We start from the raw sequence: 20,246 nt of genomic DNA on the forward strand, positions 1-20,246 counted from the left end.
TGCAGCAGATAGTAAAGACAACCACAAGGCCTTCTATAGTTATATAAAGAAGCTCCATGGCAATACCCAAATTTGCTCTGAGCTACTGCACAATGGTACTTCCTATACTGAGCCAACAGATATTGCTGATATACTGGCCGACAGATTCAGTGCCAACTGTACCCCCCCCCCCGCAAAGGACCAATCACAATACCAGTAGATTACTAGGCACTCAGTATTACTGCTGCACAGGTTAAAGCACACTGTCCAAGGCCAATAATACAGCTTCTATGGGACCTGACAATATCCCTGGCTGTGTTCTACATGAACTACAGAGTGAACTGGCATCACACATGTGTGCCCTGTTCAATCACAGCCTCACGTCAGGCTTTGTCCCTACCAAATGGGGCACAGCTACAGTCATCCCTCTCAACAAAGGAGGAGCGACTACAGACCCTGGGAACTATTGCCCCATTAGCCTGACGAGTCTGATATGCAAAGCTATGGAAAGCATAATAAACAAGGATATAGGGGAATCTGCAAACTCTGGATCCCACACAGTTTAGTTTTGTGAAGGGTAGATCATGCCTGCTCAACTTGGTCAACTTCTTTGAGTCGGTTGCCAGAGCTGTGGATGAAGACAAGGTGGTTCATACAGCCTACCTTGATCTGGCCAAGGCGTTTGATACCATTCCTCATTCAGGAATCATAGAAAAACTCACTAAGCTAGGCATCAATCCTTATAGCACTAGGTGGGTTGCAAACTGGCTCACAAATAGAACCCACAGTGTGAAAGTAGCCATTCCAAGTCAAACTGCCGACCAGTCGCAAGTGGAGTCCCATAGGGTTCAGTCCTGGGTCCTCCCCTGTTTGGTATCTACTTCTCTGTAGTCCAGGCCAACAGAAAGTTGACAGACAATTGCAAGCTGGGAGCTATTATTAACTCCCAAAGTGATGCTGCTTCCTACAGAAAGGCCTCACTGAGACCAATGACCGGTGTCAGAACCATGGCCTTAAGCTCAATGCCAAAAAATGTGTCATCATCCCCTTTGGGAAAAACCTTGTTCCCATGAATTACCACATTGATGGTAGTCCACTGAACACAGAAGGTGTTATAAGAGATCTGGAAACACAGGTTGACAGCAGCCTCTCTTTTGACCACCACATTGCCACTGTGGTCAGAAAGTCATCCTATGTGGCACATCTCATTACTAAGGGTTTTGCATCCAGGAAGAAAGAGGTAATTGTCTCCCTCTACTCTTCCCTCATTAGGCCAATTATCGAGTACAATGCCTCATTTGACATGTACCTCACTAGATACCTGCAGCAACTGGAGAGGCCACAAAAGTACCTCACAAAGAGGATCCCAGGCCTTAAACACTTGTCCTATATGGACAGACTCAAAAAACTCCAACTATTCTCTGTCTCATATTGCCTACTTAGAGGCGATCTCTGCTTGACATACAAAGCCATGTCTGATCCAGCTCTGTTAGAACTGCTACAGCTAACGAAATCCCAATCCCTCCGCACCACACGCTCCAGTGACCTCAACCTCATTACCGCAATCAACAGAATATGCTGGAGGGACAGGTTCATAACCCAGAGACTGCCCTTGCTATGGAACAGACTTCCCATACATGTCAAACAGAGCACCTCACTGGCCCTCTTCAAGAGAAACCTTGATGAGTGGATGGGAAATAGAAAATTCACCCCAGGGATCACTCCAGTGGCTCTACTTGACAGAGGCACTGGAACTAAGGTCAGGTGGCACGATGTCAGGATAATCCTATGGGCTACGTTTGTAAAGGGTCCAGGGCCATTAGCCTAGTACACACCTATGAACTCATTCAGTGCCCTCAGCAGGCTGATTTGTATCATTTAATATAGTATTCCAGTCTGTCACTTACTCCATCATAACTCCCATTGGCAGAGTCTAGGAAGGATTTTTTTATGACTGAGTTTAATTTTTCTGTTATGTTAACGATGATGGCATTATGATCTACGTTAATCACAGAAAGTACAACCATGGGTGGGAAGCAAAAAGATCCTAGTGGTGTCTGCATAACCACTACAGTATCACTACGGGACTCAAAAACTACTCCATATTCGCAAGCCACAGAGCTAACTCTAGTATTGGGTCGGCAATGTGTAAACTCTGGGACTCACTTCCCGAAATAAATGGTGGAAGACCACCACTTTTGCCCCCTTTGTAGTCACTGTTTAAATACGTGTGTGAAGTCAGTCTCTTGCAACTCAAAGGAAAGCTGTAGGCAGGGGTTCTGCTGCAAAAGCAGACTCAGAAGGAGGAGCCGTTGTTTTTTTTTTCTTTTCCTTTCCTGACTCATTCTGGTCTTCTGGTACTATACGACTGACTCTCTTGCCAATCAGTGCACAGGCTACACTCCAATGCTGCCATCTTAAGAGCACTGCAACAGACCTCCAGCTTAATTAATTCATTTATTTCTATTTGCCAACTAAGGAACAGCACTGATCCACGTGGACCTTTTTCAGACTTCTGCTCGGTTAAATGTCTTGCTGAGAATGACACAGTAGGCAAATGGATGTGGACGAAATCAAACCTGGACTATAGCTCTCTACCTCAATGTAGCTGAACTGAAACACTGACTTTTGTGCTCTTCATCCGTGTCACAGAAGCAGTGCAACTGTGCAACCTGGATGGTTATCTGATGATCACAGCAGCACTGCGAAGGTTTAAGAATCCTCAGCGTTAAACAGAGTAACTTTCCTGTGATGAGTGTTAGGAAATTAAATCTGAACTGAGGAAACAGAACAACTGGAGGGTGTGTATCTCGGTTCACCCTCCTACAGTCAATGCATGACACTGGAGAGGGTGAAGTTTGGCACCCTCCTAGAACAAATGCATGACACAGGAGAAAGTGAGAATTAGGCACACCCTTTTTTGGAGAAGGTTCTCCTGCACCCTAGTAAGCAGGGGTGTGCAGTTAGAACTTGCCTGATTGAAGACTGCTGGAACAGGGCTCAGTTTTGAGCTTTTTTCTGGTTCTTTGGGTAACTTGTTTAAATCAGTTTGTTTTCTATTGTTTTATATATATATATATATATATATATATATATATATATATATATATATATATATATATACATACATAAAATTGTACTTTATTCATGTGCTTTTACTGTATTTGTGTTTCTTCCTACTTTATTACTAGTGGCATTGACTACAACTCTGATCTGCGATATATAACAATAAGTATCCTTTTCTGTGCATTTAAAGTGTTTTTTGGTGTATCTGCTTTATTTTCTAAAATATATATATATATATATATATATATATATATATATATATATATACTTGTTTCCCACCTTTCTAAGCTAGTATAGTCCAGTTTTCAGGTTAATGCTGAATTCAGGGCTGTGTTACAAATCTCTGTGTTTGCCCATACCTTACTTGGAGAGAAGGAAGTTCTCTGTTCACCTGTGAGAGAGGGAGCTTTGAGCAGCCTGTCTGTCCCTGGAGGAGTGGTTTCAACCCAGAAATGAGTAGTTTATTGGCCATTTTGGGCTAATTTCTATCTCTTTCATTTCCCTGCTATAAATACTGTATTTGCCCGGTTTTGCGTGCCAGGCAGCACCGGTTAGCTAGGGTAAAACTATTCCCGGCTCCACAAAGTGTCCTCTTCAATTTTTCCCTTGGAACTAGACAAACTTTCAACTTAAGTACTCAAGCCACTCATTTCTCAGCCTGGCACTTACTCAAAACTTATAGCAAGCACTATACCCTCCTGTACTGTACAGAAGGACAAGGCTCTCTATTCGACCTTACCAGCCATCCAGTAAAACAGTTCACTGTACCTATCCAGGCATGTCCAAAGGGCATTTTCAAGTGTACTCTCCAGTCCAACTGGTGAATCTGGGCATTTTGAGGCAATGTTACAACTGCCTCATTTACACAGACAACCCCCTCCTCATACCGCCAAACAGTAATACATGCGAGAGATGCAATTATACAGCCAAACTGGAGGCTAAGCTCTCTCAACCCAAGACTGGATCAGACAGTCAAGAGGAGAAGGGAAATACTTGCATCACACCACCAGTCTCACATAAACCCATTAAAGCAGCACTGGAAAAAAAAACACATAAATAGATGAAAACATACTTGGAGGCTCTAAATAAAAATCTGCAAAACCAACAGAGACCTCCAAAGCAAACATCCAAGCAACCTCCACCCCCCAACACAAACCATGAAACACATACTTCACAAAACCAGTGTGCCATGCAATCACAGCCCTTAAGGCAAAATAACATACCCAACATACTAGTAATAGGTGACTATAGTCAGGCACACTGACGTCCCACTCACTAGGCTGAATAAGGAGAAGGTTACTGTTAGCTGCCTGTCGGGCGCCAGGATCCGACACATAACGCAAGCACTCAGGTCACTACAGAACAAGTACAAATATGACTCTTTCATTGTCCATGTTGGTGTGAATGACCTGAGCTGTACCTCTCTGGACTACTTGAAAATAGACATGGAAGAGTTCTCTGATCACGTAGCCCAGGCCGGTATGACCCTGACCCTGAGTAGCATCCTGCCCTCACCAAGAAAGATACCAAGGTATAAAGACAAAATGATTAATTTTAACAATTGGCTAAGTTTCTGGTGTCATTCAAAGGGGATCCAGTGTCTGTCTGCCTGGAATGACATGCTCGACAAGCCACGCTGCTTCGCTAGAGACGGCTTGCACCTGTCACGCTTAGGCTTTCGAATACTGGCCAAGGCTCTTGCCACCCCCATTGTGCCTTTTTTAGGCAAGGCTCAAAAGACAAACCCACCTCTGTAAATAGCATAAGTAACAAAAAACTGAGGGTAGTGCTACTCAATGCCAGAAGTCTGAACCTCAAAATGCACGCACTCGAGGCACTCCTCAGTATGGAGAAAATCAATATATGTGCAGTAACAGAAACCTGGTTTAAGGCTCCAGAGAGCATCCCAGCGCTACCAGGCCACAACTCATACCATACATTTCGGCCACAGAACCCAAACTGAAATACAAAAGGCGGGTGCGTATCCATATTCATCAAGGATACCCACACCTCCAGGTTAGTGGCACAGCACGATGCTTCAGAGATCATCCACGTGCAACTAACAATGGGCAAAACTGCAATTCAAATTGTAGCATGCTACAGATCACCCACCATGTCCCAGGACCCCCATTCCGCATTCCTGGAATCACTGGGAAACATAAAGGTCCTACCAAACACCCTAATATTGGGTGATTTCAATTATCTAAACATTAACTGGGAGAACTACTCAAGTACTAACTCTGTTGCCCAACATTTCCTAGAATTTATAAACTCAAATGCCCTGGTTCAACTGGTCAACACTCCCACCAGAGGTGACAACATACTGGACCTGGTCATCACCAACATGGGCGACCAGTGTTCCACACCAGAGGTCAACCCCTCGCTGGTTAGATCTGACCATAAACAAATCACTTTGGATATCCACATTCCGACCCCATCCCCGGACAAGAAAACCACCGTGAAAACTTTTTCAAAAGCAAACTTCACATTACTTAAAACCGAGGTGAAAAGTTTCAAAGCCGCCATGCTGAAGGATAACGCTGTCCAAGCTGCAAAATTCTTTACTGATGCATTCTACGGGCACCTACAAGAATGCATGGATCATGCCATCCCAAGCAAAACCAAGACTCGCTCCTCCAAGAAAAGGAAACCAGTCTGGTGGACTCCTGCCATAAACAAGCTATACAATAGAAGGAGGAAACCAGTACAGAAAAGAGTAAAATCACAGGAAGGGAAGACATCCCTGATCAGTATCAGTACGAAACTACGATCCCTCATAAAATCATCCAAGGCGAGCTTTGAAAGAAAAATTGCCAAGGCATTCTTTAGCTATGTCAAGAATCTAAGTGGCAATGCTCAGATCTGCTCAGAGTTAGTGCAGAATGGCACAAAATACACTGAACCAACCGATATCGCCAGAATCGTGGCAGACAGGTTCAGCGCAAACGTCACCCCCCTCTCACCCCCAAGAGGGCCCATAACCATACCAGAAGAATGTAGTAGAGTCCATGAAATCACAGACACTCAGGTTAAAACAGCCCTCTCCAAGGTCAAAAACACAGCATCAATGGGACTGGACGATGTCCCAGTCTGCGTCCTACACGAGCTCAAAGACGAACTAACCCCTCACCTGAACACACTGTTCAAACTCAGCCTCTCCACAGGCTACGTACCCATAGAGTGGCGCACAGCAGCGGTTATTCCACTCCACAAAGGTCGAGCCACGACAGACCCCGGGAACTATCACCCTATAAGCCTGACTAGCTTGGTCTGCAAGGCTATGGAGCGCATCATCATGGAACTCATTAACAGAGACATTGGGAATCTCCAAACCCTGGACCCTACCCAGTTCAGCTTTGTTAAGGGCAGATCATGACTCCTGAACCTGGTGGACTTCTTTGAAACAGTTACCAAGGCTATAGATGAGGGAAAGGTGGTACTCACAGCCTACCTAGACCTCGTAAAGGCCTTCAACATCATTCCCCATTCTGGTATTATAGACAAGCTCACTAGCCTGAGCATAAACCCCTACGTCACAAGATGGGTTGCCAACTGGCTCACGGACAGAACCCACATGGTGAGAGTTGTGGGAGCTAGGTCCGACTCTAAATTGGTTACAAGGGGAGTTCCCCAGGGCTCAGTCCTAGGACCCCTCCTGTTCGGCATATACTTCTCAGAGGTACAGGCAAGCACAGGAGGACTATGGCTGACCAAGTTTGCAGACGACTGCAAACTAGGGGCTATAATTGACTCTCCGGCTGACACACACATCCTCCAAAAAAATCTCAGTGAGACAGATACCTGGTGTCAAAATCATGGCCTCATGCTAAATGCCAAAAAGTGCATAGTCATTCCCTTTGGAAAAAACAAAGTACCCACAAACTACCACATAGGTGGTAGTCCCCTAAAAAAAGACGTAATAAGGGATCTAGGGACCCAAGTAGATTGTAATCTCACCTTTGATAATCACATTGCCAAAGTGGTTAGAAAATCCTTCTACGTGGCCCACCTAATCACAAAAGGGTTCGCATCCAGATCAAAAGAGGTCATTGTGCCCCTCTACTCATCACTCATTAGACCCATCATAGAGTACAACTCCCCATTTGGGATGTACCTTACAAGACACCTGCAACAGACGAAAAGACCACAGAAGTACCTTACCAAGAGGATCACTGGCCTCAAACAGATGCCCTATGCAGCTTGACTGAAGAAATTACAGCTGTACTCAGTTGCATACTGCCTACTCAGAGGTGATCTCTGCCTGACATACAAGGCCATGTCCAACCCAGAATTGATGGACATGCTCCACCTAAAGAAAACCTTATCCCCGCGAGCCACACGCTCTGGGGATCTAAACCTCACCACAAAAATAAATAGGACGTGGTGGAGGGATAGATTCCTGTCCCAGAGACTTCCCATGCTTTGGAACAAGATCCCAATCTACATTAGGCAGAGCTCCTTGCTAACACTCTTCAAAAGAAATCTTGACGAGTGGATGGGAAACAGAAAGTTTACCTCGGGGATCACTTCAGTGGCTCTGCTGGACAGAGGCACAGGGAACTAATCTAAGAGGGCGGCGAAAGCCAACACATTCTGGCTAGGCTTATAAATGCCTTCGTGCAGATAGCCTAGTACCTACCTATGAACCTATGAACCCTCCTACAATGCATAACACAGGAGAGGTGGGGTTTGGCACATCCTCCTACAACTAATGCATGACACAGGAGAGGATGGAGTTAGGCACACCTCCCTACAGCCAATGCATGACACTGAAGAGGGTGGGTTTGGCACACTTTCTTACAGTCAGTGCATAATGCAGGAGATGGTAGGGTTAGGCACACCCTCATACAGGCAATTCATGACAAAACAGAGCATGAGGTTGGGCACACCCTCCCACAGTCCATGCATAACATATGAGAGGATGGAGTTAGGCAAATTTTCCTACAGCCAATACATGACATCAGAGTGTGAGGGATTAGGCAAACCCTCCTAGATCCGATCCAAGACACTATGATGTGTGTCAGTGAGAGGCATGTACAGCTGTGTGAGGGAGATAACAAATGCAAGAAATGTGTCAAAAGAGTCCATAAAGAGAAGTCACAACCATTACCCCTCGAAAAGGGTCTCAAAGCTAAGACCTCTGTATTCCTTGTCTCAAATACACTACGTACACTGATATGATGCATCTGACAGTGCTATGATTTGTGGTTCCCTGTTAACATGTTCAAGGACTATAACTGAAATCTTTGGAACTGCTGAACTAGAAGTGTGAATAGGGGGATATATGTCAATTCCTATTTTGCAATATCAGAATATTTCCATTACTGTAAAGTACAGTAGTCGTGGTGTGTCAAATATAGCCTCCATATTGAGCCTGTAGGGGTACTGTCCCTGCTAAAATCCTTTAAAGGTGTAACGGTAAGTTTCAGAATTCACTGTTATACTGCAGGGATTGCACTTTATCTTCTAAAGTGTTGATAATCGCACTGTTAGGTCTCACATTTCTGATAGTCAGCCATAACTTGTCACCAACATTCAGCCCTACAATGATGTTTAATCACTCCTGCTGCAATGCATAGGGGAGCATGTCAATCCGTCAAAGCTGAATTCAGTGAACGCAAAGATACTGTTGTGCAACCTTGGAGCTGGTACATATAATTCTGAGTGGTATGGGGGATATGTACCTCACATGGGGAGGGGGGTTGCCCCCGTGCAAAAAAAAAGTATCAATGATTGTTGAAGGCAGTTTCGGCAAACTGTTTTTGGTTTATTTGTGTCATTGAAACTGCCTTTGATGGATCAACATGAATCCAGTGCTTATTATTATAACATGTAATTTAAACCAAACCACTTACACACTACAAAAAGTGTTGTACAAAACCAAGAAACCAAAATAAAACATGCGGCTCTGCAGAACATTCATCTCTATTCTGAAGTCAACTTTCAGCATTTAAATATAAGTGCTAAATAAAGAACTGGTTGTTTCTACTACTTTGGCTGAGGACCAGCATGTTTTAACTTGTAATTTAAATGACATTTTCTAACCCTGTTGTACATACTGTACATTAAATTAGAATTTTTTTACCTGTGTCTTAGACAATGTCGGATATAATGTGCACCAGGCCACGTATCTTTTTTAAACTTATGAACTTGTCAAATAGATAAGTTAAGCAGGCACACGTCTTTCCTTTCAGAAGGTTGTTGGACTGTTTAAGGACTTTGCTCGGAATGATACAGAAACTTAAGACTACAGCACAAAGTACAACAGAAGGTCACAGGTCAACCTTCTGAGCTATACTGCAAGACCAGTTACCAAACAAAAAAAAATATTTCACTCATATCATGACAGGTAGGGAAATGTTTGTACTCTATTTTAAGCACAGCAGGTGTCAATATATTTAAACAAAAGAGATAAGCCTGAGAAACAGCATAAAAATAGAAAGAGCCTGTTATAACCTGACTGTGAATGAGGAGTGAATGCACAACGACAGTGGGAGACACACACAATCCATAAAAAGAACCTGCAATGTACACAAAGAGATGTAGCCAATAATTAAAGAGTGAATTTGTGGATACATTTTATTGTAACCCTGTTTATCAAAGTTATATAACCTTCAAAAATAAGTAAGTAAATTAATTAATGAAAGAATAAAGTCTGTATAGAATAACTAATTAAACTAAAGATGGCAAAGTACTTCAGTCAGATGCCTCTGTTAAAGAAAAGATCATCCAAACACTCCACAGAAAGTTAGCTTCCACAAATCTCGCTGTGGGGATCATAAAATTTTGAAGTCCAAGAAACTGGCACATGCTATAACTTTTGGATATGAGGAGGGGTCTATAGACACAAGGCAGTAGAATTTAGTGGCAGGCCATGTTTAAGGTATACAGCAGAACTGATCAAAAAAAGGTATAGTAACAGAGTGAAAAGTGGGATTAGTTGTATGGCAAACAAGAACCTGCAGAAAGTGTCACTCAGCATCACAAATGACATTTGCTGCTAACAGCATGAAGGCTACTACTTACTTCTCCAAAATAAGCGTGTATTATTTTCTGAGACTGCATACTGAAAGAAATTATTTATGATTACTGCTTTACTTTTGTATGATACAACATTTTAATAATCTTGACTTAGCAAACTGAAACAAGTAATTTTACTTTCAGATAAACACATTAATGTGACAGTGTAATTTTTACATTGTGTTTCAAGCAAATGTAAAACATTGCACAGCAAGACATTTTTGTTTTATTTTTTACTTTGCTGGAATGGCTTTCTGCTATGCTGATTTTAGAATGGCTTCTCAAAATTGTTTCACAGTTTGTAACTCTTTAAAGACTATTCCAATGAAGCAGCACTCAACTGTAATTGATTAAGGTATGGAGTTTTTCAAAATAGAATTATCACGCTGTGTGCAGAACTTTAATACTTTTGCCTTCAAACAATCAATGACATACAATATTTTTTATCCAATTCTTATTATCTCTATAGACATAAAATGGAAAAAATGATGAATAAATAAAGAAAGATGGTCAGTGCTGAGCAGAGACAATCAAAACTTTGCAAGGCTTTTATTAAACAGGGAACATGATGGTACAATACGCCTACCTTCACTGACCAATTCACTGTTTTCCGACTGTTTGCAGCAGATTATCTTCTCCACCAGCTGGTTATAGCTGCAGTTTCCAATCGCCGTCACTGTGTCAGTATTCTGGGGAACAAAGAATCCATTTATACGCTAATGGAACAGGAAGAGTGCTGTTATCAGCTGCTTGTTTTCTGACCCCCTGAAACACGAATACTGTTTTAAGTAGTCCAAAAGGTCTATTCCAATTTTATGGCTATATTAACAGAAATTGTCTAGACCAGCCCAACGGCAAGGAGCAATGCTTTAAGATTACTTTGCCAGGAACTGTTTACTTAATTTTCTGTATTGTCTGCAATTTATCGGCTACAGTTTTTGAAAACACAACTATTCAAAGGAATAGAAGACTGTAACTTCTGAGAAAAAGCCAAACTGATTTTCAATGCATAATAGGCAAGAAATATTTTAAAAGCCAAATGTGAGAATTCGGATATGCCTGATTAGGGTGTAGCCAATCACATGCCTCACATGCACTTCACAAACATATATAAATACGTCAAAAACAGCATGGGTACAAATTTATTACAAGGGGGTTACCCATTTCTCATAAATTCAGATGCACTTTGTGGCCTTAGAAATGTTCACTTTTTTAAATTGTAGTCTGCTTTTTCTCTCTCAAGGATTCTCTCTTGGTCAACCCTACTTTTGACTGTGATGCCACAAAAACCCACCACAGTTTGCTTCACGACTGCCACTATGTACTTGTGAACGGCACACTGCTAACTATGTCAATAACAGCAAAACCATACAATATATGCTTTACACAAAACACATTTAGAATAACTGTTAAGCTCAACAATTCACAACTATTAAGTTACTTTGTCTCATATTTGTATATTTGTCTGTACAAATATATCAAATGGTGCACTGCAACCAGAAATGTACATAGTTTAATAGATGGGACTTCTGCTGTTAGATACAGAACTCAAGTATTTACAGTTAAATTACTTACACATATTTGGCAGGTGACAGTGTTATTTATGGCATGTCATTTCATTATAAAACACAGAAATTAAGTAGTGCAGATGTTTATGTTTTTCTTTTACAACGGCACAGCTTTTCCAGTCAATCTGGAAGGTCCATGTCCAAGTGTCAGCTATCATAGTATTGTATGCTTAACAATGCTGTTGTTGGGGGGAATATATCTCTGTTATCACAGGTCAGCTGATAAAAGTTCTCATATCCATATTTATGCCAATAGGGATACGTAAGGTTTACACCACCAGGTGGATATTAAATCCAAACACATAACCTTCTTTAACAAAGTCATGTGCATGATCCATATATCGTCACACCTACAGGGCAGAGATGCAATGACTCAAACCTCAATCCTTTTACCAATCCAGAAAGCTGTCCATAGGTTCGCTGTCCTGCTGCCCCATCTGATTCTCTAACCTAACTTACAATAAGACGGCAATTTTGTAGATGGACTTCCAACCAAAATATGCTCTTCCAGGTCATAATAAAAGGCTACAAGAATGATGTTCCCTTTCAAAATGAATCCATTTAAAGATTAAATTATTACATTCCAGATACAAAGCAAAGCACTATTTAGTGTAACAAATACTGAACAAAGTGTACTATATACCTCTGGATGCACCCGCACCAATGGAAAACCAGTAGGACACAAAACTGGAACAGGTACAGAAATGGATGCATCTCTGTCATGCACCTATGTACTGCCTTCATCTGCATTCTCTCCAGAAATTGGTTTCTTACAAAAGCCACAGGTTTACACAATGCCTCATCACATTTTTATTTATTTACACATGTATATAATGTATCTCCTATTTGTACGAATGCAGCAGTAACGACTTTTCTGTATTTATCTATAAATTTTATGTCAGTTTTGGCTGTATCATGTCTGAAAATGTCCAGGTCTCTTAAGCAATACCCACTAAACAAATGCATACAAAAGTAAAATGTAATAAGATGCTGCTGTTTCTATAAAGTTAGCTAACATTACTGGCTGTTAAAAAATGTTTTTTCAACCATTTTTACATTTTTAGTTTAGCTATATTTTGCACTGAGGTGCGTTTCACACAGTGTTGTGCACAAATGTACTGAACAGAACCAGGCACTTTGAATGGCGTTTAACCAAAAGCAAGCCTAGTCAGAGTCACAACAACACTGGTGGATTAAGGGCACCTTGGGCTGTTTACAATCCATGCCCCCCCCATACATATTTTTAGGACCATGCATAAATGTGTATTTTTTTGATTCACCTTCCTGATTATTTTAAATTATACAACTTGCTTAATTCATCAGTATTTGGTACTTCAAATTCGCAGTTTTGAACATTTTTTCCAATAAGCAGCAAAACAAAATGTATAAAACAATAATGACAAAAATACCCATTTCAGAACATTTCAGTAATAAAAAGCCTATAAAACTGCTGTCATTATAATCCATGAATAAATGTACTCGACAATTATGACCACTTCATCAACTGTGTACACACCACATGTCTAATTGTGACAAAAATGGTCAGCGATTTGCTTTACACAAATGCACAGCAGTCCTACAAAGACAGACAAATGGCTTTTTAACTTTATCAACTCAGCAGAGTCAGTCATTTTTAGTCAAAGACAGCCACCAAACCCAGCAATTGCACCTACACTGTTGACCTCATCCTTCTCAGATGACAAATGTCAAAATGAATACTAATGACCCAAGTCACATATTTATAATTTGTTTCACAAAAATGCACATTAGCCAATGCATCCCAACTTAAGTTACACACACACACACACACACACACACACACACACACACACACACACACACACACACACACACACACACACACACACACACACACACACATGCATACTAGTCCTGCAAAGCCACATTAAAGACTGTTAAAAAATGACCAGATGATAACAGCATAAGATACTTTCATCCACAGATAGCCCCCACCCTCACCAGCAGTTATAAACACTTTGCTGACTGTGTACAGCCAAATTACACATACGCATACTTTATTGATATCTTTGGATGGACTACATGAAATTATATAAAAATCACTAGCATCATACCATAAGATCCTAATGGAGAAATGATAGCATTCCGAATGGAAAGATGATATAAGGACCTGAATTTTGTCTGGGACTTAAACAGAACATCTGTGTCTCAGAAACTGACCTTCTTATGGAACAGGCTTCACATCCATGTGAAACTGAGTTTGTCAATTACCCAGTTAAAGAGCAACTGAGGGCAGTGGACGGGGAATAGGAAATTTACTCCAGGCCTGACACTCATGTCCCTTATGGACAGAGGGAGCTTATAAGTGGCTGACCCTCAATGTCCTAGTTGGACAAAGGACATCACTGTTCTTTTTGGGAAAACATGGCTAGGCTTAGAAAGACCCCCTGGCCATTAGCAAATTAACAATTTATGAATCGATGATAAAGCCAGCATGCAAAGGAGAGTAGTATTGCTGGAAGTGACTGCACCAGCATGTCTTGGTTAGTACCTTCATGAGGTGGACCCTGTTTTAACAAAATCTCACCAAGACAATATTGATTTACAGACTATATTTTATATAGCATATATCATGGACAGAAGTAGGTTAAAAAATAAAAAAAGACAGCTGGGTGCACAAGTGCCATGATAAAAAAAAGTGCCAATCCCGCTATGAGCACTGGTACCAGATCTGGAAAAAATGACAGCTTAGTATCCTCAAGTGGAACATTAAAAAACATGCTAAATGGGTAGAAGTAAAAGAAACCGCAAGACTTTCAAATGTACAGGATATGAAATGGGATGAAGTAAAGGTCAGAGAAATTGAAACAAAATTAAGAAAAGCTCCTAACTGGAAAAACTCAGGCCCAAATGCAGTGCCTAACTTCTGGGTAAATGTATTAAAATCTTTACATGAAAATTTAACTCTGAGTAAGAAAGTACAGTTTTGTACCTACCATAAATGTAGATGTTCGAGTGCTCATACAGCTGCAGTCATTACAGATGGGTTATCCTGCCATCAGGCGGGTCCTCGGTCGGCCGAATTCCAAAGTCTAGGTCCGGCGTCGGTTGTCATCGCTTCTTCCCTGACGTCAGTGCGGCAGGGGTATAAAAGAGGCAGCCGATGCCATTTTCTTCAGTTTTTCTTGCCCCAGATGTCAGGTGCCCCCAGAAGGAAGGCAAAACATAATGTTATGCAAACAAGCAATATAGATAAATCAAAAAACAGTAGTTGCAAGCAAATACACCATAAAAGAATACCCCAAATAGGTTGTATGATAAAGGTGTTTGTCATAAGGCCTGTCCTAAGAGGGGACGGAGGGGGGGTAACCTGGACTGCAGCTGTATGAGCACTCGAACATCTACATTTATGGTAGGTACAAAACTGTACTATGTTCATCGTGCATACAGCTGCAGTCATTACAGATGGGAAGAATCCCAAAGCTAAGTAAGGGTGGTAGGCACTAAGTGGAACTAGGAGGAGCGAGGATGCCTTGCAAGACTGCTGTGGCAAAGCCCGCTCTAGATTTAGAGTATAGTGGAAGGTGGTAGTGCTTTGAGAAAGTGTGCACTGAACTCCAAGTAGCTGCTTCCAAAATGTCCTTGGTAGGCACCCCCCTGAGGAAAGCTGCAGAGATAGCTGTGGCACTGGTGGAGTGGGATCTGACGTATGCAGGCACAGTTTTTCCATGAAATGAGTAACAAAAGTGTATGCAGTGGGCTATCCATTTTGAAATTGTCTGTTTGGAAATAGCCTTTCCTTGAGCACCTGTAGCATAGGACACAAAAAGTTGCTCGGATTTCCTGAATGGCTTTGTTCTGTCCAAATAATAACAAAGTTGTCTGTGAATGTCCAAAGAATGTAGTAGTCTTTCCCCTTTGTTCTGTGGATTTGGATAAAAGGTAGGTAAGTGGATAGTCTGATTTAAAGCTACACTGGATACTACCTTTGGCATAAAGGTAGGGTTGGTTCGTAAGGAAACTCTGTCCTGATGGAAAATGATGAATGGTTGCATAGCCATGAGGGCCTGTAGCTCCGAAACCCTGCGTGCTGAGGTGATAGCCAAAAGAAAGGCTGTTTTCCATGACAAGTATTGTAGCTCTGTTGAAGAAGCTGGCTCAAAGGGGGGAAGGGTCAGCTTTTCCAATACGAAGTTGAGGTCCCAAGCTGGAACTGGAGGTTTCCTTGGGGGTTTTATATTTTTTGCCCCTCTGAGGAACTGCCTTAAGAGAGGATGTGAGAATAAAGGAGGGTCTGTGTTGTATTGTGCAGAAATGGCTGAAGCGTGGATATTGATGGAGGAGAAGGAAAGTCCACTGTTCAACATCTCAGCTAGGTACTGTAAAATTTGAGGTATATTTATTACCTAAGGGTTCTGGCCCTTTTCTTGATTCCAGGAACAAAATTGTTTCCATTTGGCGGAGTAGGCTTTTCTAGTAGAAGGTCTTCTGGCCTCCAAGATGACATCCTGCACCTCCTTGGAGAGGAGAGTCTGTTGGGAAATTAAGGAATTCTCCATGCAGCTAGATTTAGGGTTTTGAGCTGGCTGTGAAGGGTTTTGTAGTTGTGCTGGGACAACAGAAGAGGGACTAGAGGTGGGATCCATGGTGGGGAATGTGTCAGGCTCTTCAGGAGTGGATACCAGTGTTGTCTTGGCCAGTCTGGAGCAATGAGAACCATTTGTGGCCTCTCTGCTCTGGCTTTTAATAGAACCTTGGTCAGTAGAGGAAGAGGCAGGAAGGCATAAACTTTCAAAGTTGTCCAATTGAAAGAGAGTGCGTCCACTTTCCAGGCCTGTGGATGATAGGTCCTTGAACAAAATGTTTTCAACTGGTAATTTCTGTGGGTAGCAAAAAGATCTATGTCTGGCTGTCCCCATGCCTGAGTTATCTTTGTGAAAACTTGAGGATGCAACTTCCATTCGTGTGGATCTGTCATATTTCTGCTTAGGTTGTCTGCCAGTGTGTTTTCTTTCCCTGGCAGGAATTGTGCCTGTAGTTGAATTTGCAATTTCAGTGCTGTGTACCATAGGGTCATGGCTTGCCTGCACAGGGGGTATGAATGAGTTCGTTTGTTTATGTACCACATGACTGTGGTGTTGTCTGTCCTTATCAATAACTGGCCTGGATGCAGTAGGTCTTTGAAGGTCATAAGAGCATTTTGCACGGCTAGCATCTCCTTTTGGTTGATGTGTAGGTGCTTCTCTTTTTGGGACCATTTTCACTGAATGCACTGATCTGCCATGTGTGCTCCCCAGGCGTAGTCTGAGGCATCTGTTGTGATGATTTGAGTTGCTTGAGGTACACAGAAAGGGAGACCTGTGTTTCTTTGGCATGCTTAAGCCCACCACAAAAATTCCTTTTGAAGACATGGAATGAGTGGTATAATTGTTTCCAAGCTGTGGCTGTGCTGAGACCATAAGTTTTTTAGGTACCATTGAAGTTTCCTCATATGCAGCTTTGCACATGGGATTAGTAAGATGCAAGATGCCATGAATCCCAGAGCCTGCAGGACTTTCCTTGCAGTTAGCCTGGTGAAAGTTGCCATTTTGCTGAAGTATTGAGACAGTTGCCCTTGTTTGTCTGGCGTGAGGTAGGCCATTTGGGTGGTTGTATTCAAGCTGGCACCCAGGAAGATTATCTGTTGAGAAGGTATTAGTTTTGATTTCTTTTTGTTCAATGTGTATCCCAGGAAGTTTAACAGTTTTATCACAAATGCCAGATGCTGCAGTAGAATGTCCTTGCTGTCCACTTGGATCAGGCAATCATCCAGATATGGGTAGATTTGTATCCCTTGAAGTCTGCAGAAGGCGATTACTGATGCCAGGCATTTCCTAAACACTCTGGGCATAGTAGATAAGCCAAAGGGCAATGCAGAGAATTGGTAATGGGTTGAACCTGCAAGAAATCTGAGGTATCTTCTGCAATCTTGTCTGATAGGGACATGCAGGTATGCCTCCTTGAGGTCCAATGTTACCAGCCAAGACTCCTTGCCCAGCATGGGAAGAAGCTGCTGTAATGTGAGCATCTTGAATTTTGGCACCTGTAGATATGTGTTAGGATGGATAGGTCTAAGATAGGTCTCCAGTCTTTGTCTTTCCTTGGTACCAGGAAAAGTCTGGAATAAAAACCTTGACCTTGTTCTTTTGCAGGTACCTCTTGAATCACTTTCATATCCATGAGAGCAGAAATTTGTCTTTGTGCCTCTGCCCTTTGATTTTTTGGCAGGTTTGGCATGCCTCTCATATTTGGAAGGGTGTGAAAGTGGAACCTGTAGCCTCTGTCTATAATGTCCAGAATCCATTTGTCTTTTGTAACAATATGCCAATTTTTTGAAAATAATGCCAGTTTTCCGCCCAAAGGTGCTGCCATTAAAGCTTTGCTTGGCAGGTGTAGGGGGGAAGTCATTGGGTCTGTTTTCTAAATGACTGTGGTCTATCTTCTCCACCTCTTGGGGTTGGTGCTTGCCACTGTCTTGCTCTGTAAGATCCTTGAGGTTGCCCTCTACCCCTTGGGCGTCTGTATCTGCCCCTTTGAGATCTATCCATGGCTGAAAAGGACCAATTGTTTGAAGGCCAGTTTCTGCTGAAGCGTGGAGGTTGTACCTGCAGGAAATCTTTCACTGTTTGCATTGATTTCGCTTTTTCCTCCATTTTCTTTAGTACCTCCTCAGCTTTAACACCAAACAATACATCTTTTTGTAGTGGAGCATCTAATAATTTTGCTTTGACATGATCTGGTAAGGGTTGCTCTTTGAGCCAAGCATGTCTACGTATAACAAACGCCGTAACAGCAGCTCTACATGAGGCCTCTAAAGCATCAAAACCACACTGCAAGGTATGTTTACCCACTTGCTCTGCATCATGCAACAAATCCTGCAACTCTTTCAAATCTGGTTGTTCTGTTTGTGTCATTTTGCTTTTCAACTGAGATAACAAAAACTGTTGGTACTTTAACATATGGAATTGACAGTTTAATGCCCTCATGGTTAAAGTGGCAGAGGTGTACACCTTTTTCCCCACCTTTCTAATGCTCTGGAATCTCTCTCTGAAGGTAAAGGGTTTTTAGCAGTAGAGGCCTTAATTCCCTTGGGGCCCTGTGAAATAGTTTCTGGGTCAGCAGTATGGCTTTTATAAAGGAACTGGTGAGAATCAGGAACCCGGTAATACCTGTCTGGTTTAACACGGGCTGGAGGTAAAAAATCTGGATTAAGGCTGGCTTCTGTGTACACATCATCCAAAATATCTAAAACAGGAGGGATAGCCAGGGGCCTATGCTGGGGGAGCAGTAGAAATTCCCTGAGCCTTTTCTTGGAATCTGAGTAATCTTGGCCTTCCCAGTGAAAGTGTTCCCTCAATGTATGCAGGGTTTCCCCAAAAGAGTAATCCTTAGGGGGGGAGACAGAGGGAATAGACTCCTCAGCATCAGAGTCTTCGAAAGGGGAATAGGCGTAATCCTGGTCCTCAGAGTGTTCTGAGGTAATAGAAGCCTGGTCTGAGGAAGGGTAGTCTCCCTCTAGTCTGGGTCTTTTGTCAGAGGGGGGTTGAGAACCCCTGATGAGAGTAATCAAATCCTCAGCCATTTTAAGCATCTGCTTTTTAGGCATGGGGCCTTGAGAGGATGTCTGAGGACCCTGTTTTTTAGTTTTCATGGCTGCTTTAGATTTAGTGAAGGATTTAATGGAGAAGGTGGAAGGCCTGAAGACGCCTTCAGAAATGGCAGGCCTGACTAAATTTTGAGTTTCCCCGCCAAGAGTGGTGTCGGTATCTGCAGTAGGAATGGGGACCGAGGAGCCTGCGACCTCGGGTACTGAAGTCACCGGTAATGTAGTTTCATCGGTACTCAGGGGCTGCGTAGGTGTCTCGCTGAGAACTGGAGAACTGGTAGTCGGCCTAAGCGTGGTCTCAGTACTCAGTGCGGACCTCGGATGTCGGTCCTTATCTTTGCGTCTTTTGCTCAAAACTGGAGTCGGAGTATCCGACGACATGATGTAATTAAATTTTTTGCCAAAATAATGAAGGGTGAACTCCGCCCGGCACTTAATAGTGTGCTTGTTGAATCTAGCACAAAAACGGCAGGCCAAAATGTTGTGGTCTGGGCCTAGGCAAGGTATACAGAAAGAGTGGAAATCCTTATGCGGTATTTGCTTCCCACAAGAAATGCAATTATTAACTTTGTCTGACATCGGTCTGAGGCAAGAAAAGTTTCAACGGGTACTTAGCTTTAAAGAAGACTTCGGCTGAAATACTTTCGTAAATCTCAGGAGCTGGCCGACCGGCACTTGCGAACTGCTTCTGCTTTGGGCACCGCGTGGCAAGAAAGATTGGAGAAAATGGTGTCGGCTGCCTCTTTTATACCCCTCCGCACTGACGTCAGGGAAGAAGCGATGACAACCGACGCCGGACCTAGACTTTGGAATTCGCCCGACCGAGGACCCGCCTGACGGCAGGATAACCCATCTGTAATGACTGCAGCTGTATGCACGATGAACATCTACTTACAAGTACACCCCAAACAGCATCAACCTGGTTAACAACAGGAAAAAATAATAGTCCTCCTCAAGAGTGAACCTGCAAGCTATCCTAAAAACTATAG

The 20,246-nt window shown here is 42.5% G+C and overlaps 1 protein-coding gene across 1 annotated transcript in view; it reads right to left on the reverse strand.

Annotated features, from left to right (window-relative positions):
- The window catches only part of MINDY2 (MINDY lysine 48 deubiquitinase 2), a gene marked incomplete in the record, with an annotated part of 1,894,024 nt that overhangs the window by 903,459 nt on the left and 970,319 nt on the right, over window positions 1-20,246 (reverse strand). Inside the window, 1 exon segment of the mRNA XM_044078895.1 lies at window positions 10,652-10,754. Coding sequence (XP_043934830.1) covers window positions 10,652-10,754 — 103 coding nt within the window.

Source organism: Protopterus annectens, chromosome 7.part1 (assembly GCF_019279795.1).
Source record: "Protopterus annectens isolate FY-2018-M chromosome 7.part1, PAN1.0, whole genome shotgun sequence".
Taxonomy (NCBI): Eukaryota; Metazoa; Chordata; order Ceratodontiformes; family Protopteridae; genus Protopterus; species Protopterus annectens.